The following is a 21,201-nucleotide window of genomic DNA, read 5'->3' as shown; positions in this document are numbered from 1 at the left end:
TAAATAACCTCCCCCATAGTGCCGTGCGGTGCAGCCGTGCACCCTGGATCTTGCAAAGCAGCCTGGGAGATGTAGTTTCTTCATCTTGTGAAAAGGAAGTCACAGCCCGGGAAATTCCATGCAGCTACCACTAGAGGGAGCCTAGTTCCTGGATCTTGCAAAGCAGCCTGGGAGATGTAGTTTCTTCATCTTGTGAAAAGGAAGTCACAGCCCGGGAAATTCCATGCAGCTACCACTAGAGGGAGCCTAGTTCCTTCCCACATATCAAACAGTGTCTTTAGGCATGTTTAACCCCGCTACACTATCTTTTATTATCTTGTTTTTTTCTTACAGATAGCATATGCAAGACAAAGATTTTATTATTCAGTCTAACATACCAGGTTATATATTATTACAGGAAAGCTTAAACAACAATGCTGCATTTATTCTTCAAGATATTGATGCCGTCACTGAAGAAAGCGATTTACAAAATAATGGAGCAATCAATCAGTCTCCACGTCTGGTGCAGGTATGTTTTTGTAAGTTATAAGCTGGCTTTATACACACTATATTACCAAAAGTATTGGGACGCTTGCCTTGACACGCACATTAACTTTACTGGCATCCCAGTCTTAGTCCATAGGGTTCAATATTGAGTTGGGCTACCCTTTGCAGCTATAACAGCTTCGACCATTCTGGGAAGGCTGTGCACAAGGTTTCACCAATCTAGAAATTTATCCCAAAGGTGTTCTATCGGGCTGAGATGCAGGCCAGTCAAGTTCCTCCACCCCAAACTCATCCATGTCTTTATGGACCTTGCTTTGTGCACTGGTCCAAATCATTTGGTGAAGGGGGGGTTATGGTTTGGGGTTGTTTTTCAGGGGTTGGGTTTGGCCCCTTAGTTCCAGTGAAGGAAACTCTTAAGGCATCAGCATACCAAGACATTTTGGACAATTTCATGCTCCCAACTTTGTGGAAACAGTTTGGGGATGGTCCCTTCCTGTTCCAACATGACTGTGCACCAGTGCACAAAGCAAGGTCCATAAAGACATGGATGAGCGAGTTTAGGGTGGAGGAACATGACTGGCCTGCACAGAGTCCTTACCTCAACCCGATAGAACACCTTTAGGATGAAATAGAGCAAAGACTGCGAGCCAGGCCTTCTCGTCCACATTAGTGCCTGACCTCACAAATGCGCTTCTGGAAAAATGGTTAAGCATTCCCATAGACAAACTCCTAAACCTTGTGGACAGCCTTCCCATAGGAGTTAAAGCTGTTATAGCTGTAATGTTCAACTCAATTTTGAATCCTATGGACTAAGACTGGGATGCCATTAAAGTTCATGTGCATGTAAAGGCAGGTGTCCCAATACTTTTGATAATAAAGTGTATGCTCATGCCATTTCAAAGCTTCCCTAAAGGAAGATATAAAGCCTATAATTTGTATGGTGATTTTTTTTCATGTAATGGAGAACGAGGGATGCAAGCCCTGTGCCTTAAAGCTGAACTCCAGGATAAGCAGATATTGTTTAAGTAGAAGTACATGCATATTCTTTCTTGAATTTTGGAATGCTGTGTGTATTTCTTCCAGAACTGCACAGTTATCCAGAAATTTAAATTTGTCTTTGCCTAGGCCTTCCTGTAATAAAGACCAGTCATTGCTGCTTTCTCTCCTTGTACAGGATGACTGGTCTTGTCTCGGCCTCCTGTAGATTTCTGTAGGCAGCCTGTAGTGGGTGGGCCCACTGGGTCCCCCCCCCCCCCACAGCTCTGCTCCCTGCATAGGCTATGTATAGCACAGTGATGATGGCACTGGTATCATGCAAGGTAATATCTGGGCTTGCAAAGGCATTTGGTGCACACAAAGTGATTAATATCCTTTGTGGCTATTAAGGAATATATTTTTTATATACGTTTTCATCCTTGGTTCAACTCTTAAGTTTAAACATCATGTCTTTTTTTTTACATTTTTTTAAGTTTATAAAGTCTTTAATTTTATGGGGTTTTTTTCATCATGTTTACTATATAAAGTTTATAGATGTGCATGTCAGGTTTACAGCTATAGGAAGCATGCAGGACCTGTTCACACCTTTATGTTTTAACACATGCATTGTAAATGCATATAAAGCAAAGCAACACATATCATAAAAAGCAATGTTATTCAATGAGGTTGATGAGAGCTCTGTAGCACATTAAACTTCAGTTTGAAAAATGAAGCATATCCTATTTTTGTGCATTCTCATGCGCTGTGATACCCCATAGAATAATTAAAATGGATGTAAATGCGCTAAAGATCATATTTAAAAAATGCACTAATAAATCAGACGTGGATGGATGTGAACCTGGCCTTAATATGGAACTTCCACCAAAACTTAAAACTAATTTAGGTAGAGTGAAAAAAGGTTAGTATTTGTCAGTAGATGCCTTTCGCTGCTAATACAGCTGCGAGTCTTTTCGGGTATGTCTCTCCCAGCTTTGCACATCTAGAGAGTGACGTTTTTGCCTATTCTTATTCTATTTAGGGTCATTGTCCTGCTGGAAGGTGAACCTCCACCCCAGTCTCAAGTCTTTTGCAGACTCTAACAGGTTTATTCTAAGATTGTCCTGTATTTGGCTCCATCCATCTTCCCATCAACTCTGACCAGCTTCTCTGTCCCTGCTAAAGAAAAGCAACCCCACAACATGATGCTGCCACCGCCATGTTTCTCGGTGGGGATGGTGTGTTCGGGGTGATGTACAGTGTTCGTTTTTCACCACACATAGCATTTTGCTTTTAGGCCAAAAAGTTCAATGTTGGTCTTATCTGACCAGAGCACATTCTTCCACCTTATGGCTGTGTTACTCACATGGCTTCTCACAAACTGCAAACGGGACTTCTTCTGGCTTTCCTCCAACAATGGCTTTCTTTTTGCCACTCTTCCATAAAGGCCAGATTTTTGGAATGCACAACTAATAGTTGTCCTGTGGACAGATTCTCCCACCTGATCTGTGGATCCCTGCAGCTCCTCCAGAATTACCATGGGCCTCTTTGCTGCTTCTCTGAATAATGCTCTTCTTGACCAGGCTGTCAGTTTAAGTGGACTGCCATGCCTTGGTAGGTTTGCGGTTGTGCCATTCTCTTTCCATTTTCAGATGATGGATTGAACAGTGCTCCGTGAAATGTTCAAAGCGTGGGATATTTCTTTATAACCTAACTCTGCTCTAAACTTCTCCACGACTTTATCCCTGACCTGTTTGGTGTGTTCCTTGGCCTTCATGATGCTGTTTATTCACTAAGGTTCTCTAACAAACCTCTGAGGGCTTCACAGAACAGCTGCATTTACAGTTCTATTCAAAATTATTCAACCCCCACTGAAATTGATTGTTTTGGCCAGTTTGACATTGATTTTGATCATTCAGTCATCCTGCTTACAATTAAATCAAAGAGGCACGTGTAGGTCAGACAAATATAACATAACATTTATAATGAAATAACCACAAATGTCTTTTCTGTGCTTACATCATTATCAGTTTTATTCAACCCCAAGTGACATTCAATCTTAGTACTTAGTACAACATCCTTTTACAGTTATAACAGCTTTTAAACGTGAAGCATAGCTGGACACAAGTGTCTTGCAGCGATCTGTGGGTATCTTCGCCCATTCGTCATGGGCAAAAGCCTCCAGTTCAGTCACATTCTTAGGCTTGTGCACTGCAACTGCTTTCTTTAAGTCCCACCAAAGGTTCTCAATCAGATTTAAGTCTGGTGACTGTGATGGCCACTCCAAAATGTTCCAGCCTTTAATCTGCAACCATGCTCTAGTGGACTTGGAGGTATGCTTGGGATCATTGTCCTGTTGAAAGGTCCAATGTCTCCCAAGCCTCAGGTTTGTGACGGACTGCATCACATTGTCATCCAATATCTCCTGGTACTGAAGAGAATTCATGGTACCTTAAACATATTGGACTAGGTGGGACTTTAAGTGAGACCCAAGCTGGTGTTGCCCGGCGTCTCCATCCCTATAACAAGAAAAAAAAATGAGGTTGAAGGATTGTAAGAGGTGCATGAAAGTCAGCCAGCCCCCAGTCTGATGTACTCACCCTCCAGTCTGTCACTAACAAAATAGACCTGTCTTTGGTACAAAGAACAGGGGGTTTAGTTGACACACATTTGCAAACGCATGTGAAAGCTGCAGAGCCACTTCACGGCACCCTGTTATATCTGCAGTCCTACACTGTTAATTTAGTGTCCTCACACTGGAGGCACATGGCTGCTAATGGATGGATGGGGGACAGGTGAGAGGGAGACAGCCCAGCCTCCCCCAACCCATCCTCATCCATGACTTGCTGTTGTCTCAAAGACTCAAATAATTAGGTTATAACGATGGTACAAACTGGAAGAGACCAGTTGAAAAGCATTACACCTCCATCCCCTTGGTGGATGCAGTATAAAGATAGGAAGGGATTTTATGTATGGGGCATGGCCTGTAAAGCACATTGCCTTTGAAATCCCTAATTTCCTATTTGGGACTTTGTGTGAGACAAGCAGGTCATGCTATTGGTCTCCATCCCTGTATACGGAAAACACTAAGGTCAAATCAAAACTGCATCCACCAATAACGCACGAAAATCGCACGGTGGGACTTTATATGAGGCACCAAGCTGTAAGCAAGGCGTCTCCATCCCTGGTTGCTTAAACATATTGGACTAGGTGGGACTTTAAATGAGACCCAAGCTGGTGTTGCCCGGCGTCTCCATCCCTATAACAAGAAAAAAAAAATGAGGCTGAAGGATTGTAAGAGGTGCATGAAAGTCAGCCAGCCCCCAGTCTGATGTACTCACCCTCCAGTCTGTCACTAACCAAATAGACCTGTCTCTTGGTACAAAGAACAGGGGTTTAGTTGACACACATTTGCAAACGCATGTGAAAGCTGCAGAGCCACTTCACGGCACATGCTGAAGCTTCCCTGTACCTGCAGAAGCAAAACAGCCCCAAAGCATGATTGACCCCCTGCCATGCTTCACAGTAGGCAAGGTGTTCTTTTCTTCATAGGCCTTGTTCTTCCTCCTCCAAACATAGCGTTTATCCATGGGCCCAAACAGTTCTAATTTTGTTTCATCAGTCCGCAGAAAACTATCCCAAAACTTCTGTGGTTTGTCCACATGACTTTTGGCATACTTCAGTCGACTCTTCTTATTCTTTGGAGACAGCAAGGGGGTGCGCCTGGGAGTTCTGGCATGGAGGCCTTCATTACGCAGTGTGCGCTGTATTGTCTGAGCAGAAACTTCAGTACCCACATCTGACAAATCTTTTCTCAGTTCCTCAGCAGTCACACGGGGACTTTTCTTCACTCTACGCTTCAGGTAGCGCACAGCAGTCGAAGTCAGCATCTTCTTTCTGCCACGACCAGGTAGCGTTTCAACAGTGCCCTTTGCCTTGAATTTGCGAATGATGTTTCCTATGGTGTTTCTTGGTATGTTTAACATCTTTGCAATCTTCTTATAGCCATTGCCCTTTCTGTGAAGAGTAATCACCTCTTCTCTTGTCTTCCTGGACCATTCTCTTGACTTCACCATGTTTGTAACCACACCAGTAAATGTCTAGAAGGAGCTGAGTAGCACAGTCATTTTAAAGCTTCCTAATTGGTGCTTATTAGGCTTTATTGCTGCTCCCTGACATCCACAGGTGTTTTTAATACCCGATTGAAAACACTTCAATGAACTTCTGTTCTTCAGAGTGGTAGTCTTTAAGGGGTTGAATAATTGTGTCAATGAAGAATTCACAAAAGAAACATTTACTACTGTATTACAAAACCAATTGATGTCATTTTAGTTGCATAGAGTTCTTTAAGAAGTCCTTGTAGGATTTCATTCTGAATACAATTACAAATGTACACTAAATTCCCTAAAACCCTTTACAGCATTGGGGGGGTTGAATAATTTTGAATACAACTGTATGCTGAGATTAAAGTGGATTTAAACCCTCACATATACCCAGTGAAGCGAACAGCCTCAGATGATACACAGGGATGAAACAAATCTCCCTACATACGTTTTTTATGTATATCTGCTGTCTTCAGCTTGCTATATTCTTTCGAAAGTGAACAATGTGTTAGAATTTGTTCTTCCTGTTTCAGCTGTGGGAGTGGAATCCTGGCATACACTGTGCGACAGCTGATTGAGGAAAGGGCACCCCCCTCCACATAGGCAGAACAATGAAGATATTTGCAGAGCTGTGCTGTGAATAGACTATCTCTCAGCTAATCTATTTATAGCACCCACACCGATAAAAATGTTTAGCTGCTTTTGTCTCCTGTGTCAGAGAACTTGTCAGAAGTTATCATGCTGATAACAGAGGAACGGAGCAGCAGAAAATCACTGGACTTAGTGCTTTGGAGAGAGATAATAAACACTACAGAAGATATATGGGCCCAGGTCAAATTTCATAAATCGGGTTTACATCCACTTTGACTTACACACAGGTGGACATTATTTATGAATTAGGTGACTTCTGAAGGCAATTGGTTCCACTAGATTTTAGTTAGGGGTATCAGAGTAAAGGGCGCTGAATGCAAATGCACGCCTTACTTTTCAGATATTTATTTGTAAAACATTTGAAAACCATTTATCATTTTCCTTCCACTTCACAATTATGTGCCACTTTGTGTTGGTCTATCACATAAAATCCCAATAAAATACATTTACGTTTTTGGTTGTAACATGACAAAATGTGGAAAATTTCAAGGGGTATGAATACTTTTTCAAGGCACTGGAACTTTGAGCTTGACCTACATTAGATTTTTTATAATGCTTTCTTTTTGTGCCCTGTGCTAATCTAGTTCTCTTTTCTCCTCCCTGTTCTCACCTCCTTTCTGTTATTTGCTTGAACCTCATTAAGTCACTGTAAACTAATTTTCACATGCTGTGTTTTGAACAATATTCACAGAGATCTCCTCAGTCATCACCTAAAGGTTCTGTAAGTTTACAAGAGGTTGCAGCATCGCTAAATGAAAGTCTGGTATGTACTGAAGCTTATGTTTACAACTGGCAATTTACAATACCATTTTTATAAAAAAAAATTTTATTATGATTAATAATATTATATTATAAAAAAAGACAGAAAAAAAGGCTGAATTACACTGAGCATGCTTCCAAAATAATTTTACAGTCTGAGCAGACTTTTTTAGAGACACTCTTAGCAAGAAAAGATTTGTGAAGCATGGAGCACCTTAACGCTAAGTTCACATTAACTTATTCTCTGAAATGTGATCTATAGTGGATCGCTTCTCAGAGTGAGGTTAAGCAGCCACTGTTAGCTTTTCAGAAGCTGCCTGCTAAATACCTGGATTTTTTTTTTTCTTTACCGAATGGTAATTTACAATGGGACAAATTTAACATTTGGCTCGCAGTTGCAGCATGGCCCCATTGACTTGAATATTTTTGTTTGACAGGCGCTGCCGCCTGTCAACACAACATCCCATGGTAAATTTTCTGCAAGCTCGGTTCGTGTGCAGATGACATCACCTAACTCCGCCCGACACATTTGGTTTATCTAAGCTCTTCAGTGAGTGCTACCACCTGAAGAGGTCAGATAGACAAAACGCATTGGGGCATAATTACATGACGTTATCCTGCACACAAACTGAGCTTGCAGCAGCATGAATTATAAAGTGTTTTGCACTATGTCAATTCTGTTAGGTTCTCTCATATTGCTGGCACCTGTATGAGTGTAGTATTGGACCATCTGGGGAGGGAAGAAGCAGTGGAATGGTGAATTTGTCCTGGGGAGACTGAACAGAGGAGTGGTGGAAACCCCTGGTATTACTGAGCAGAGGAGTGGTGTAACCCCCTGTTAACATTGAGCATGTATTGACCCAGGTTTTATTGTCAAAGCCATAGGCGTTTGCGCGGGGTGTGCCAGGCGTGCCTGGGCACACCCTAATGAACCTGTACTGGGCAGATTTACCCCACTGCTTGGCTGCAGAGAAAGGGACTGGGGAATATCTGTCTACAGTCCTTTTCTCTATCTCAAATGTAAGACATCAGGGGTCTGTTTAGACCCCTGATATTTCACTAAAGCCTCCAATGGGGCTTGTAAAAAAATAATAAAAAACAATAATAAAAATGATTGTAAAATAAATATTGTAAAAAAATATAAAATAATAATAAAAAAATATATATATAAAAAAAAAAAATACTGACACCAATCTCTGCCCTACCATGCACAGCTGCAGCAGATTCTGAGTGCCCCAGTTTTAGTAAATCTCCCCCAGTGGGTCTTTAAATCTGGTGATAGGATTGTGAAGGTGGAGGTTATCACGTGGTGATTGGATGAAGATTTGGAGCACAACGCACTGAAGTTCAGTGTGCAGTAGAGGACTTGAAAACATTTTTTGTGAAATATTAGACATTTGATTCTTCATTGATTTACTTGAATACAAAGCACTTTATATTAGCAATTTTTCCTTGTATGAATTGAAGGGGTATATGAATTTATGTATTTATTGCAAAAACGCATTTATATATATAACTGAATGGTATTAAGCACCTTATGTGTATACAGTGGATACAATTGAGTGCTGTATATATGAATTGGGCATAAGTGGAACTAAATTCGGTTGGTCCCTGCTGAACTGGACAAATTTTAATGTATGGCTGCCTTTAGTGTGATAAAATGGTACTAGATATCTGTCTAGTAGGACCAGGAATTTGGCCTATGCTGGAAAGTGTAGTAAAATCTATGGCAATACATCCAGTATGAACATGTTTGAAAATCTAGCAACATTTACTGCATTGTATCAGTCTCTCCCATTATAGAATGGCCAGGGGTCTCTAGACCAGGGGGTCTTCAAACTATGGCCCTCCAGTTGTTCAGGAACTACAATTCCCATCATGACTAGTCATGTCTGTGAATGTCAGAGTTTTACAGTGCCTCATGGGGCGTGTAGTTCCTCAACAGCTGGAGGGCCGTAGTTTGAGGATCCCTGCTCTAGGCGTTCGAAACAAAGGGCCAGTTTATTGCCCTTCAAACTTTAGGAGGACCGGACTGTCGCCAGTGGGAGTAGAAAATGCCCAGCATCAGTGGAAAAAAACAATGCCATAGGCTTGGTGGTCAGTAAAAAAATACATCATTGGTGTCAGTTTGAGGAATAGTGCTGCATTGTTGGTGTCAGTGGGAGGAATAGTGCAACATCTTTGGTGTCAGTGGAAGGAATAGTTCCCCAAGGGCCAGAGAAAGGCAAGCAAAGGGCCACATCCAGCCCATGGGACCCCTGATCTAGTCTGATGTGTGAGAATTTTTTTCTTTAAAGCAGAGTTCCACCCAAAAGTTTAACCTCTGCTTTAAGTACTCATGTCCCCCAACATGCCACATTTGGCATGTCATTTTTTTTGGGGGGGGAGCATGTACCTGGTTTTGACAGCTGAAGTTCTCCTCTCCCACTTCTTCCCTGTAATCTTCTGGGACAGGTCAGAGGTCCCAGAAGATTGCCCGGCCATTAATGCAGCGTGACTCCTGCATGCGCAAGCTATTAGAGCCGGGTGCCCACACTAGTGATGCCGACGCTGCCGAGAGGAGAGGAAGTGGAGCGAGGCCTCGGACGGCTGCATCGCTGGATAGTGGGACAGGAGTGTGTGTTTATTATAAGTCAGCAGTCAACACTTTTTGTAGCTGCTGACTTTTAATAAACACAAAAATGAGTGGATCTCCGCTTTAGGTGTTCAAAGCTGAAATAGGAGAAATTAGTTCGGTAATTTATTAAACTATATTACACCAACAAACTATTATTTCAGCAGATATCCACAGACACTACTGGAAGACATACACCAGTCAAGGAAGCGGCGGAAGTCTCCACCGAGGTATAGAACCTGATATACAGTATATTGCTCCTAAATGTACTTTTTTTGTAACTTACATGCAATATCATAAGTACTATAATTGACTGTATTTTAAGATTGTGTGCAATATCAGAAAAAAATTGTGTATTTTCATGACAAACTGCGCTCCTTAGTTGCAGTGTATAACCATTACATATTTACAATATATGCCTTAATAAGGTGCATAAAGATTTGCATCAAATGCTACATAAAGTGCCATAACAATAAACAAATTAATTAACTGTAAACCAATTATAAGTGTATAGAAATGTCCATTAACACCAAAGTGCTCCAAATCATGCAGTTTTAAGTTTGCAGGAATCTCCTCTGGATCCTCCACAAGATTTTTCATGATTTTTGTGCTCTTGTCCACCACCAATAGGTAAAATACCTACTCACCAGAGGCAAGCTTGGATCTTGTATAAATGTTTGTGAGGGAAAACCTCATATAAAGGGACCCCTTGGTACAATTCACTCCGACCAAAAAAACCAAAAGCGACAAACCATATGAAAGAGAACAAAGCAGAAAAACTTCTATTGTGTAGTAATTTAGTTTTTTTTGCTTAAAAGAGCATAAGATTAAAATACACTTACAATGTATACGAGTTCAGAGCTCTAATCAAATAGCAGGGAGGCCGATTGCGTTCCACCTGCGCTCAAACTGGCGGAAGTGACGTGTCACGTTACCCCACGTGTTTCGTCAGAGGTGTCTGATGTCATCAGGGGTCACAGGTAGAACTTTCTTTTGGTGTTTTTTTTTTTGCTAAATAAAGGAAATTAGACAGGAAAATTTAAAAAAAAAAACATTTTCTTTGTTTCTGCAAATAAATAATTGTTCTTCATAAATTTAGGCCAAAATGTATTCTGCTACATTTCTTTGGTGAAAATAGTTCAACTTAGTGTTTATTCATTAGTCAGTAGGGGGAGTTCCACAAACTATGGTAAGTACAGTGTATCTGAAAATCGATCAATCCTCATTTCTTGAGGCCCAAAAATATCAGGACAGTACAGATATCTCCCAAATTACCCCTTTTTGGACAGTAGACACTCCAAGGTGTTTAGTATGAGGCATGGCAAGTTTTTTCGAGGTTGTAAATAATTTGTCATAATTTTTTGGAAAATGAAGAAATTAAAATATATATTTTCACAATTTTTTTATTCCTACTGTCACCAGTGCAGTACAGCATCATCATATAACTGGTGTGGCGGTGATCAGGGACAAAGACTGGTGGCAGTAAGAAGAAAACAAAATGTGATACATTTTTTTAGTCTTTTTACATGCTTATCAAATTTTATATTACATTTTTTTCACAATTTTTTTTTTTGTGACCAGAGCAATATAATGTTACCATAGTAAGATTGTACTACTCTGGGGAAGTGATCAAAGCTAATCACATGGTACAGAAGAGCTGTGATTGACCATGTCTGTCCAAGTGATCAGTGTAACCAGTGGCGTAGCGTGGGTTGTCAGCACCCGGGGCAAGGCTAGTAATTTGCGCCCCCTAACCTGCGGGATTTTAGCACTTGAGTCTCTTCCACTAGATTCGTTAAAGAAACCCTTACCCCCTAAGCACTTTAGAGCAGGCCAGTGTCCCCACAGATCACCTTTTAGAGCAGGGTCCCCATAGATCCCCCTTTAGAGAATGGTCCCCATATAATCTATGGGGACATTTCTCTAAAGTGGGGAATCTATGGGGACCCTGCTCTAAAAGGGGATCTATGGGGACCCTGGCCTGCTCTAAAGGGGATCTATGGGGACCCTGGCCTGCTCTAAAGGGGATCTATGGGGATCCTGCTCTAAAGGGGGGATCTATGACATAGATCCCCTTTAGAGCAGGGTCCCTATAGATCCCCCTTTAGAGCAGGCCTGGGCAGGTCCCCTATAGATCCTCCTTTACAGCAGGCCAGGGTGAGGTGAGGTCCCCCATATAGATCCCCCCTTACAGCAGGCCAGGGTGAGGTCCCCCATATATATCCCCCCTTACAGCAGGCCAGGGTGAGGTCCCCCATATAGATCTCCCCTTACAGCAGGCCAGGGTGAGGTCCCCCATATAGATCCCCCCTTACAGCAGGCCAGGGTGAGGTGAGGTCCCGTCCCCCATATAGATCACCCCCTTTACAGTAGGCCAGGGTGAGGGGGATCTATATGGGGGACCCCGGACCTCTCCTCACCCTGGCCTGCTGTAAGGGGATCTATATTGGGGACCTCATCTCACCCTAGCCTGCTGTAAGGGGGGATCTATATGGGGGACGGGAACTCACCTCACCCTGGCCTGCTGTAAGGGGGGATCTATATGGGGGACGGGACCTCACCTCACCCTGGCCTGCTGTAAGGGGGGATCTACATGGGGGACGGGAACCCATATAGATCCCCCCTTACAGCAGGCCAGGGTAAGGTCCCCCATATAGATCCCAGGTCCCCCATATAGATCCCCCCTTACAGCAGGCCAGGGTGAGGTGAGGTCCCGTCCCCCATATAGATCACCCCCTTTACAGTAGGCCAGGGTGAGGGGGATCTATATGGGGGACCCCGGACCTCACCTCACCCTGGCCTGCTGTAAGGGGGGATCTATATGGGGGACCTTACCTCACCTCACCCTGGCCTGCTGTAAGGGGGATCTATATTGGGGACCTCACCTCATCCTGGCCTGCTGTAAGGGGGGATCTATATGGGGGACCTCACCTCACCCTGGCCTGCTGTAAGGGGGGATCTACATGGGGACCTGGTCCCCCATATAGATCCCCCCTTACAGCAGGCCAGGGTGAGGTGAGGTCCGGACCCTGGCCTACTGTAAGGGGGGGCTCTATATGGGGGACCCCAGATCTAACCTCACCCTGGCCTGCTGTAAGGGGGGGTCTATACTCAGTCCTGACTCCTGTCCTGTGTCACTCGTGACTCCTACCTTTTTTTTGCAGGTGCACCCGATCACAGCAGGCTATGTCTTCTCTTCTCCTCCAGGTCCTCTGGCTCCTAGGTTTTCCTCCTGCGTCTGTCGCCACTGGCTCTCTCCTCTCTGGCCTGTGTCACCTGCCGCCGCTGCCAGCTTCTTCTTGCTGCTGCCTGGGCTGGTCTGGTGTGGCTCCCGCGCTCAGCGCTGCGCTGGGCGGCCGCTGCAGTGCACTGTCCCTCCCCCAGATTGTCCCTCGCTCTCCGCACGCCTGGCAGCCCCCCCCCCCCTCCCTCCACAGTGGGCGGCGACCCGGTGGCTCGGATCGGATTCGCACAGCGCCGCCGCCACAGCCAGCACTGCAGTGTGAGAGAATAAGTGAGCCAGGCAGGGCAGAGGTGCGGGTGCGAGCGCGCCCCCCCCAAATGTTGCGCCCGGTGCGGCCGGCCCCCCCTGCACCCCCCACGCTACGCCACTGAGTGTAACCAAGAGACATCAGAATCATCACTGTCGTCACTTTCCGTACCTGATGACGAATTTTCCCATGAAGCGCTATCGCTCAGTTCTTCAAGTAACTCCTTTTCGCTGTCGCTGTTTTCCAGTTTGTCTAAAAGCACTTTTGCGCAAAAAGAACACTTTTTAGACACCATAGTCGTTCTCAATTTTCCAGGGACAAAGAACTGGAAAAGCACAGGCAGGGCACTGGAAAAGTCACCAGGTGCAATGCTGTGGTGAAAAGGCATGATACAGTGTAATCTGTTAGGATCAGAGCTGTGTATCATGTCATTTTTTTGTATTTACATTTTTTAAATTGCCGCCAGTTTCACCCCCCTGCGTCGCAACGCTCGCAAGGAAGGGAACCGGAAGACAGGTGCTGGCATCGGCCGAGCACACAGTGGGAGGACGGCGGGGGAGGACGGCGGGAGATTGCAGGGGAAGGTGAGTTTTAAAATGTAAAACAACAGATACTTTAATGCAAAATAATGTACTGCTTTTAGCACAGAAATCTGGACATAACCAGGGAGGTTAAGATGCACATAGAGAGCGCAGCCTAACTACTGTAGTTCAGGTTTTCATCTAGACATTGTAATACTGAATCAGTCCACCCAAGTCCTTTCTGTCTGAAATCTTGTGATCCTGCACCACACCTACTTGTGACGATGGAACATTTTTCTTGCTGCCTCTCAGACATAGAAATCCTGATGTTAAAAAAGTACTTAGATGTTTCTCATGTTTCAATTTCAATGCTGTAATCTTTACATTCATTTGGATTCCTTGGAGCTGCTCTGTTGACTTAACTTTGAACTAGACATTTCGGAAAGAATAAAGACAAAGTTTTAAATTTTTTAAATGCAACTTTTTACTTTAAACATCGGAAAGGTCAAAAAGGTAATTTGTAAATAATCATCTCTCTTAAAAAAAAATAAATAAAAAAATAAAATATATATATATATATATATATATTGCTCAAAAAAATTAAAGGAACACGTTGAAAACACATCAGATATCGATGGGGAAAAATATCACGCTGGATATCTATACTGATATGGACTGGGTAATGTGTTAGGAATGAAAGGATGCCACATTGTTGTATGGAAATTAAAATGATTAACCTAGAAAGGGCTGAATTCAAAGACACCCCGAAAATCAAAGTGAAAAAATGATGCAGCAGACTAGTCTATTTTGCTGAAATTTCATTGCAGCAACTCAAAATGGTACTCAGTAGTTTGTATGGCCCCCACATGCTTGTATGCATGCCTGACAACGTCAGGGCATGCTCCTAATGAGACAATGGATAGTGTCCTGGCCTGGGGAATTTCCTCCCAGATCTGGACCAGGGCATCACTGAGCTTCTGAACAAACTGAGGTGCAATCTTGTGGCATCAGATGGACTGAAACATAATGTCCCAAAGGGGTTCTATTGGATTTAGGTCAGGTGAGCATGGGGGCAATTCAATGGTATCAATTCCTTCACCCTTCAAGAACTGGCTGCATACTCTCACCACATGAGACCGGGCATTATCGTGCACCAGGAGGAACCTAGCACCCACTGCACCAGCATAGGGTCTGACAATGTGTCCAATGATTTCATCCTGATACCTAATGGCATTAAGGGCGTTATTGTCTAGCCTGTAGAGGTCTGTGCGTCTCTCCATGGATATGCCTCCCCAGACCATCACTGACCCACCACCAAACCGGTCATGCTGAACGGTGTTACAGGCAGCATAAAATTCTTCACGGCTTCTCCAAACCCTTTTACATCTGGCACATTTGCTCAGGGTGAATCTGCTCTCATCTGTGAAAAGCACAGGGTGCCATTGACAGACCTGCCAATTATGGTGTTCAATGGCAAATGCCAATTAAGCTCCATGGTGCTGGGGAGTGAGCACAGGGCCCACTAGAGGATGTCGGGCCCTAAGGCCACTCTCATGAAGTCTGTTTCTGATTTTTTGGTCAGAAAAAAACCATACCAGTGGCCTGCTGGAGGTCATTTTGTAGGGATCTGGCAGTGCTCATCCTGTTCTTCCTTGCACAAAGGAGCAGATACTGGTCCTGCTGATGAATAAGGACCTTCTACGGCCCTATCCAACTCTCCAAGAGTAACTGCCTGTCTCCTGGAATCTCCTCCATGCTCTTGAGACTGTGCTGGGAGACACAGCAAACCTTCTGGCAATGGCACATATTGATGTGCAATCCTGGAGGAAATGGACTGCCTGTGCAACCTCTATAGGGTCCAGGTATGACTTCATGCTACCAGTAGTGACACTGACCGTAGCCAAATGCAAAACTAGTGAAAAACAGTCAGAAAAGATGAGCAGGGGCAAAAAAATATCACTGGCTCCACCTGTAAAACCTTTCCTGTTTTGGGGTCGTCTCATTGTTACCCATCTAGTGCACTGGTTAGTTTCATTAACACTAAGGATGGGCTCTGTGTTCAAGTCAAACATCATCTGCGAACACACAAACAAATGGGGCGCTCAGCGGGAAGTTTGCCTGCCGATGAGCGTCCCATAATGCAATGCACTGTTGCAGTGCATTGATTGCTGATGATTGGCAAAGTATGCACCTGACCTGTATGCTTTGGTCAATCACAGCACAATGTCCTGTCAGAGCCATGATTGGCCAAAGGCAGGGTGCCTTTGGCCAATCATGGCTCAGGAGCTAAAACCACGCCCCACACTATATAAGGCTGCTGCTTACACGGCAGCCGTGTATAGTGTGTGACAATAGAGATTAGGCGGGTAGTCAGTGGATAGTGAGTTCAGTCAGTTTAGTGCAGTCAGGATAGTGTACAGGCATATTCCACTTTTAAAATGTATAGAAATGTTGTAGTGCTGGGTCCCCTTTTGGTGCTCTCCCCGTCATCTATAGTTTGTGAGAAGTGCCATGCCAAGTTGTCCAAGATTTCCCATAGACGCCAATGTTAAAGACAGGGAGCATTGCCATGCCAAGCTGTCCAATATTTCCCATAGATGCCAATGAGCACTGAAAGCTGAAAATTGATCTGGGCAGGACGGGGTGAAAGTGCCCTGTATTTAAGTGGCTAAGGGGAACCCTATGACAGAATAAAAAAAAAAAAGAGCATGGGGTCCCCCCAAAATTTATACCAGGCCCTTCGCGTCTGGTACAGATTTTAAGGGGAATTCCATGCCAAAATTAAAAAAAATGATCCAAGCATGCAGCCGGCAGGCCAGGAAAGGGGGAGGATGAGTGAGTGCCCCCCCTCCTGAACCAAATCAGGCTGTTTGCCCTCAACATAGGGAGGGTGCTTTGGGGTGCCCCCCAAAGCACCTTGTCCCGACGTTGATGGGGACAAGGGCCTCTTCACGACAACCCTGGGCTGGGGTTGTGGGGGGTCTGTGGGTAGGGGAGCTTATCAGAATCTGGAAGCCCCCAGATCCCGGCCCGCCCCCCATGTGAATAGGTATCGGGTACAGTACCCCTACCCATTCACCAAAACAGTATAAAAAGTAAAAACCACAGAACTCAGTTTTTGACAATTCCTTTATTAAAAACACCGCACGCAGGACCCGTAAAATAGAAAAACATTCAAAAACACTTCTCTTTTAGTTCTTTTATAGGCAAGATGCGGGGCACTTACATCACCCGGTGCACCGCCCCCTTCTGAGGTCACATGATGATGTACCTGATACCCATTCACTTAGGGGGGGGGCCGGGATCTGGGGGCCAGTTTCCCGATAAGCCCCTACCTGCAGACCCCGACAACCACAGCCCAGGGTTGACAGGAAGACATTGGGACAAGAGCCCCCCCCCCCTGACCCAAAGCAGCCACCCCCCCAAGTTGAGGGCATGTGGCCTGGTATGGTTCAGGAGGGTTAATATCTGTATTACTGGGAGCCGACAATGCATTACAGCCACAAGCAAGTTTAAATGTTTTCCATTGGAAATGTCAGTATTCCTGCAACAGGTTCCATACATTGTACAGAGGTGGTACTTTACAGACAGACTAAGAGGACCCCCCCCCCCCCCCCAAGCATTATAGTTAAAGGAATTTTTCATTTTTATTGTTTCACTTTAAGCATCAACAAAATCACTGCTCCTGTAAAAAACGATCATTTTAGAAAAAAATTTTGCATTGATACATGTGCCTCAGGGCAGTTCCCGGACCCCAACACACTTTTTGTGCCAATAACTTGCATAAAAGCCTTTAAAATTAAGACTTTTGATTTTTCATGTTCGACTTTAACCAGTTCTGGACCGGAAGGATTTGCTCCCTTAACCTCCCTGGCGGTATATTCTTTCCGATTTTAGGTGCTGACAGCGGTACCATTATTTTGCATGTAATTCTTAAGAATGAGCAGCCCAAACCAACTATTTACCATATGATTTTTTTTTTACTGTGCGTTCTTCTTTATAACATCACGGGTATGATAAAGTTTGAAACACAAAATCATAAATTATAATATAATAAATGACTATAAATAAGTTAAAGTATGTATGTATATATATATTTATGTATATATATATATATATATATATATATATATATATATATATATATATATATATATATATATATATATACATAAAAAGTACAGTAAAACTTCAGGAAAGGGCATTGGGGGGCAATCTTATTTGAATTTATTTTATTTTGTAATGTATCAGTGTGTTTTACTTTTGAATTTGCCGCCGGTTCCACCCCCCTGCGAGCGTCACGTCGCAGGAGACGGAAGCCGGGGCACAGAGCATCGGGAGGAAGATCCGCTGCCGCACACCGCCGGGATACATCGCTGCATCCCGGTGACAAGGTAAGTAACCCCTCTACCAGGATCCAGCGATGCTTCTGGCGGTACCCCGAGTGTGGCTCGGGGCTACCGCTTTTGGCACTGAAATGTAACCCCGAGCCACACTCAGGAATACCGCTAGGAAGGTTAATGACCAGGCCATATTTTGCGATTCGGCACTGCGTTACTTTAACGGACAATTGCATGGTCGTGCGACACTGTGCCTAAAAAAATCTGATGTCCTTTTTTTCCCACTAATAGAGCTTTCTTTTGGTGGTATTTGATCACCTGTGCAATATTTATTTTTTGCGCTATAAACAAAAAAACAGGGACAATTGTGAAAAAAACAAAACAATATTTTTCACTTTGTGCTATATTAAATTCCCCCCCAAAAAAATTAAAAATCATTTTTTTTCATCCTCTTAGGCCAATTTGTATTCTGCTACATATTTTTGGTAAAAAAAAATTGCAATAAGCATATTTTGATTGGTTTGCGCAAAAGTTTTCGCGTCTACAAACTAGGGGAAAGATTTATGTAATTTTTATTTTTTTATTTGTTTACTAGTAATGGCACGAATGTTCGATTTCTAGCGGGACTGCGACATTGCGGCAGACAGATCGGACACCTAACTGACATTTTTGACACTTTTGGGGGGTCCAGTGTTATTACTACAGTAATCTGTGCTAAAAATATGCACTGTTACTGTAATAATGACACTGGCAGGGAAGGGGTTAGCCTGGGGGTGATCGAAGGGTTAATTGTGAGCCTAGGGGAGTGTTTACTAACTATATGGGGAATGGGCTTGTGAAATGACCACAGAGACCTTTGATCCTATATAGAAGGATCAGAGGCGCTCTGTGATCATTTCAGAGAGAACAACAGTCGGCTGTGTTTACAACAGCTGACCGGTGTTCTCTCTCAGCAGGGAGCGATCGTGGGTGCCCGACGGCAATCGGTGCTGCCTGTCCTGTCGATCGGCATCCCTGCTACCTAGTGGAGCGCGCTCGCGCCCCAGGAGTGCTCCAGCGGATCGCCGTACATATACGGCGCTTCACGTAGCCGAGCCAGCCTGCCGCAGTACATATGCAGCGAGCAGTCGGCAAGTGATTAATAGAGTTGGCATGTTCGCTTGAACTTTTTCCCTGCTCGAGGTGTACTGGTGCGAACCGCACAGGGGGGTGTTCGGCCCATCACTAATTAACACCATAGCAGCTAAAACTGATTAACAACCCCCTCTGCTACTTTACTGACCAGATCAATATCCCGTGCGTTTAATTGGCTTAATGCTTTACCCTGAATAAAAAGTGTTCCTTTAATTTTTTTGATATATATATATATATAAAATATAATTATTAATTAAATACATTAAATTAAATACATTTTAATTAATTAAAATAATTATTTTTTTTTTCTCCTCTATTGGTTGAACTAGATGCATTTGTGTCTTTTTTCAGCCTATGTAACTATGTAACCCACACCCTCTTTTCGAAACATCAATGGTGGATAGTGATGTGGAGGATGAATGCTAACTTGTTACTCAGAATTACATAACCTGGCTCTTTGGTTTGTTGAATGAAGTCTTTATATCGGCCTCATTTTTAATCCCTGCTGTTTATTGTTTGTCTAGCAGCCAATCAAGACGAAAGATACAATAATTAACAAGACGCCTCATACCAAATCAGGTAGTGAATATTCTATTTCCGTTTGTGTGGATGTTGCCATGGCACTTCAAAATTGAAATGATAAAGCCACCAACAACAGAGCCTAGGACAATAAACCATCCACTTATTCATGTATAGGAAGTTTGGTCATACATTACTCATCTTCTCTATTCTGCAGTGAGGAGGGTGGAATCTCATAGCAGAAAACATTTACATCTTAACCACACTTTATTCTGGATAGGTGTTAGTGATGGACAAAAACCTACTGATATCAAGAGAAAAAGTTGCAACCACTTCCTTTTTGAATCTATCAAAGTACTTGAGCAGGGGTCTCCATATTTTCTGAACAAAGGGCCAGTTTACTGTCCTTCAGACTTTGAGGGGGCTGGACTGTGCCAGTGTGAGTAGAAAATGTCCTGGGGTCAATGTGAGTAAAGAATGCCCCATCATTGGTATTAGTGGGAGGAATATTGCCCCATTGTTGGTATCAGGGCAAGGACTAGTGCCCCATCAATGGTGTCAGTAGCAAGAATACAGCCCTGCAGTTGGTGTCAGTGGGATGAATAGTGACCAGTGGCGGCTGGTGCTCAAAATTTTTGGGGGGGCGCAAACAGAAAAATGCATTGCTTCGCGGCAAAAAAACGCGGTAAAAATTAGCGTGACTTTGAGGTTACACAAGTGTGAAAGGGGCCTTCAGTAATCAAGGTACAGTGTGCCGCCATCAATGCAGTGTGACCAGTGAGCAGTGCCCCCTTCAATGTAGATTGACCACAGCGTGCCCCCTTCAATGCAGTGTGACCAGTGAGCAGTGCCCCCTTCAATGTAGAGTGCCCACAGCGTGCCCCCTTCAATGTAGAGTGCCCACAGCGTGCCCCCTTCAATGTAGAGTAACCACAGCGTGCCCCCTTCAATGTAGAGTGACCACAGCGTGCCCCCTTCAATGTAGAGTGCCCACAGCGTGCCCCCTTCAATGTAGAGTGCCCACAGCATGCCCCCTTTAATGTAGAGTGCCCACAGCATGCCCCTTTAATGTAGAGTGCCCACAGCGTGCCCCCTTTAATGTAGAGTGCCCACAGCGTGCCCCCTTCAATGTAGAGTGCCCACAGCGTGCCCCCCTCAATTTAGAGTGCCCACAGCGTGCCCCCTTTAATGTAGAGTGCCCACAGCGTGCCCCCTTCAATGTAGAGTGCCCACAGTGTGCCCCCTTCAATGTAGAGTGCCCACAGCGTGCCCCCTTCAATTTAGAGTGCCCACAGCGTGCCCCCTTCAATTTAGAGTGCCCACAGCATGCCCCGTTTAATGTAGAGTACCCACAGCGTGCCCCCTTTAATGTAGAGTGCCCACAGTGTGCCCCCTTTAATGTAGAGTGCCCACAGCGTGCCTCCTTTAATGTAAAGTGACCACAGCGTGCCCCCTTCAATGTAGAGTGACCACAGCGTGCCCCCTTCAATGTAGAGTGCCCACAGCGTGCCCCCTTCAATGTAGAGTGACCACAGCGTGCCCCCTTCAATGTAGACTGACCACAGCGTGCCCCCTTCAATGTAGATTGACCACAGCGTGCCCCCTTCAATG

General features: G+C 44.2%; 1 protein-coding gene across 1 annotated transcript in view; it reads left to right on the top strand.

Annotated features, from left to right (window-relative positions):
• Positions 1-21,201, top strand: part of KIAA2012 — a 270,773-nt gene that overhangs the window by 213,275 nt on the left and 36,297 nt on the right. The window contains exons 16-19 of the mRNA XM_082262270.1: positions 398-508; positions 6,904-6,975; positions 9,753-9,815; positions 19,596-19,650. Coding sequence (XP_082118396.1) covers positions 398-508; positions 6,904-6,975; positions 9,753-9,815; positions 19,596-19,650 — 301 coding nt within the window. The remainder of the gene's footprint in view (positions 1-397; positions 509-6,903; positions 6,976-9,752; positions 9,816-19,595; positions 19,651-21,201) is intronic.

Source organism: Pelophylax lessonae, assembly GCF_965119305.1.
Source record: "Pelophylax lessonae genome assembly, chromosome: 6".
In the NCBI taxonomy this organism is placed as follows: domain Eukaryota; kingdom Metazoa; phylum Chordata; class Amphibia; order Anura; family Ranidae; genus Pelophylax; species Pelophylax lessonae.
Note: the sequence above shows the minus strand (reverse complement) of the source record. Positions and strands in the feature narration are given on the sequence as shown.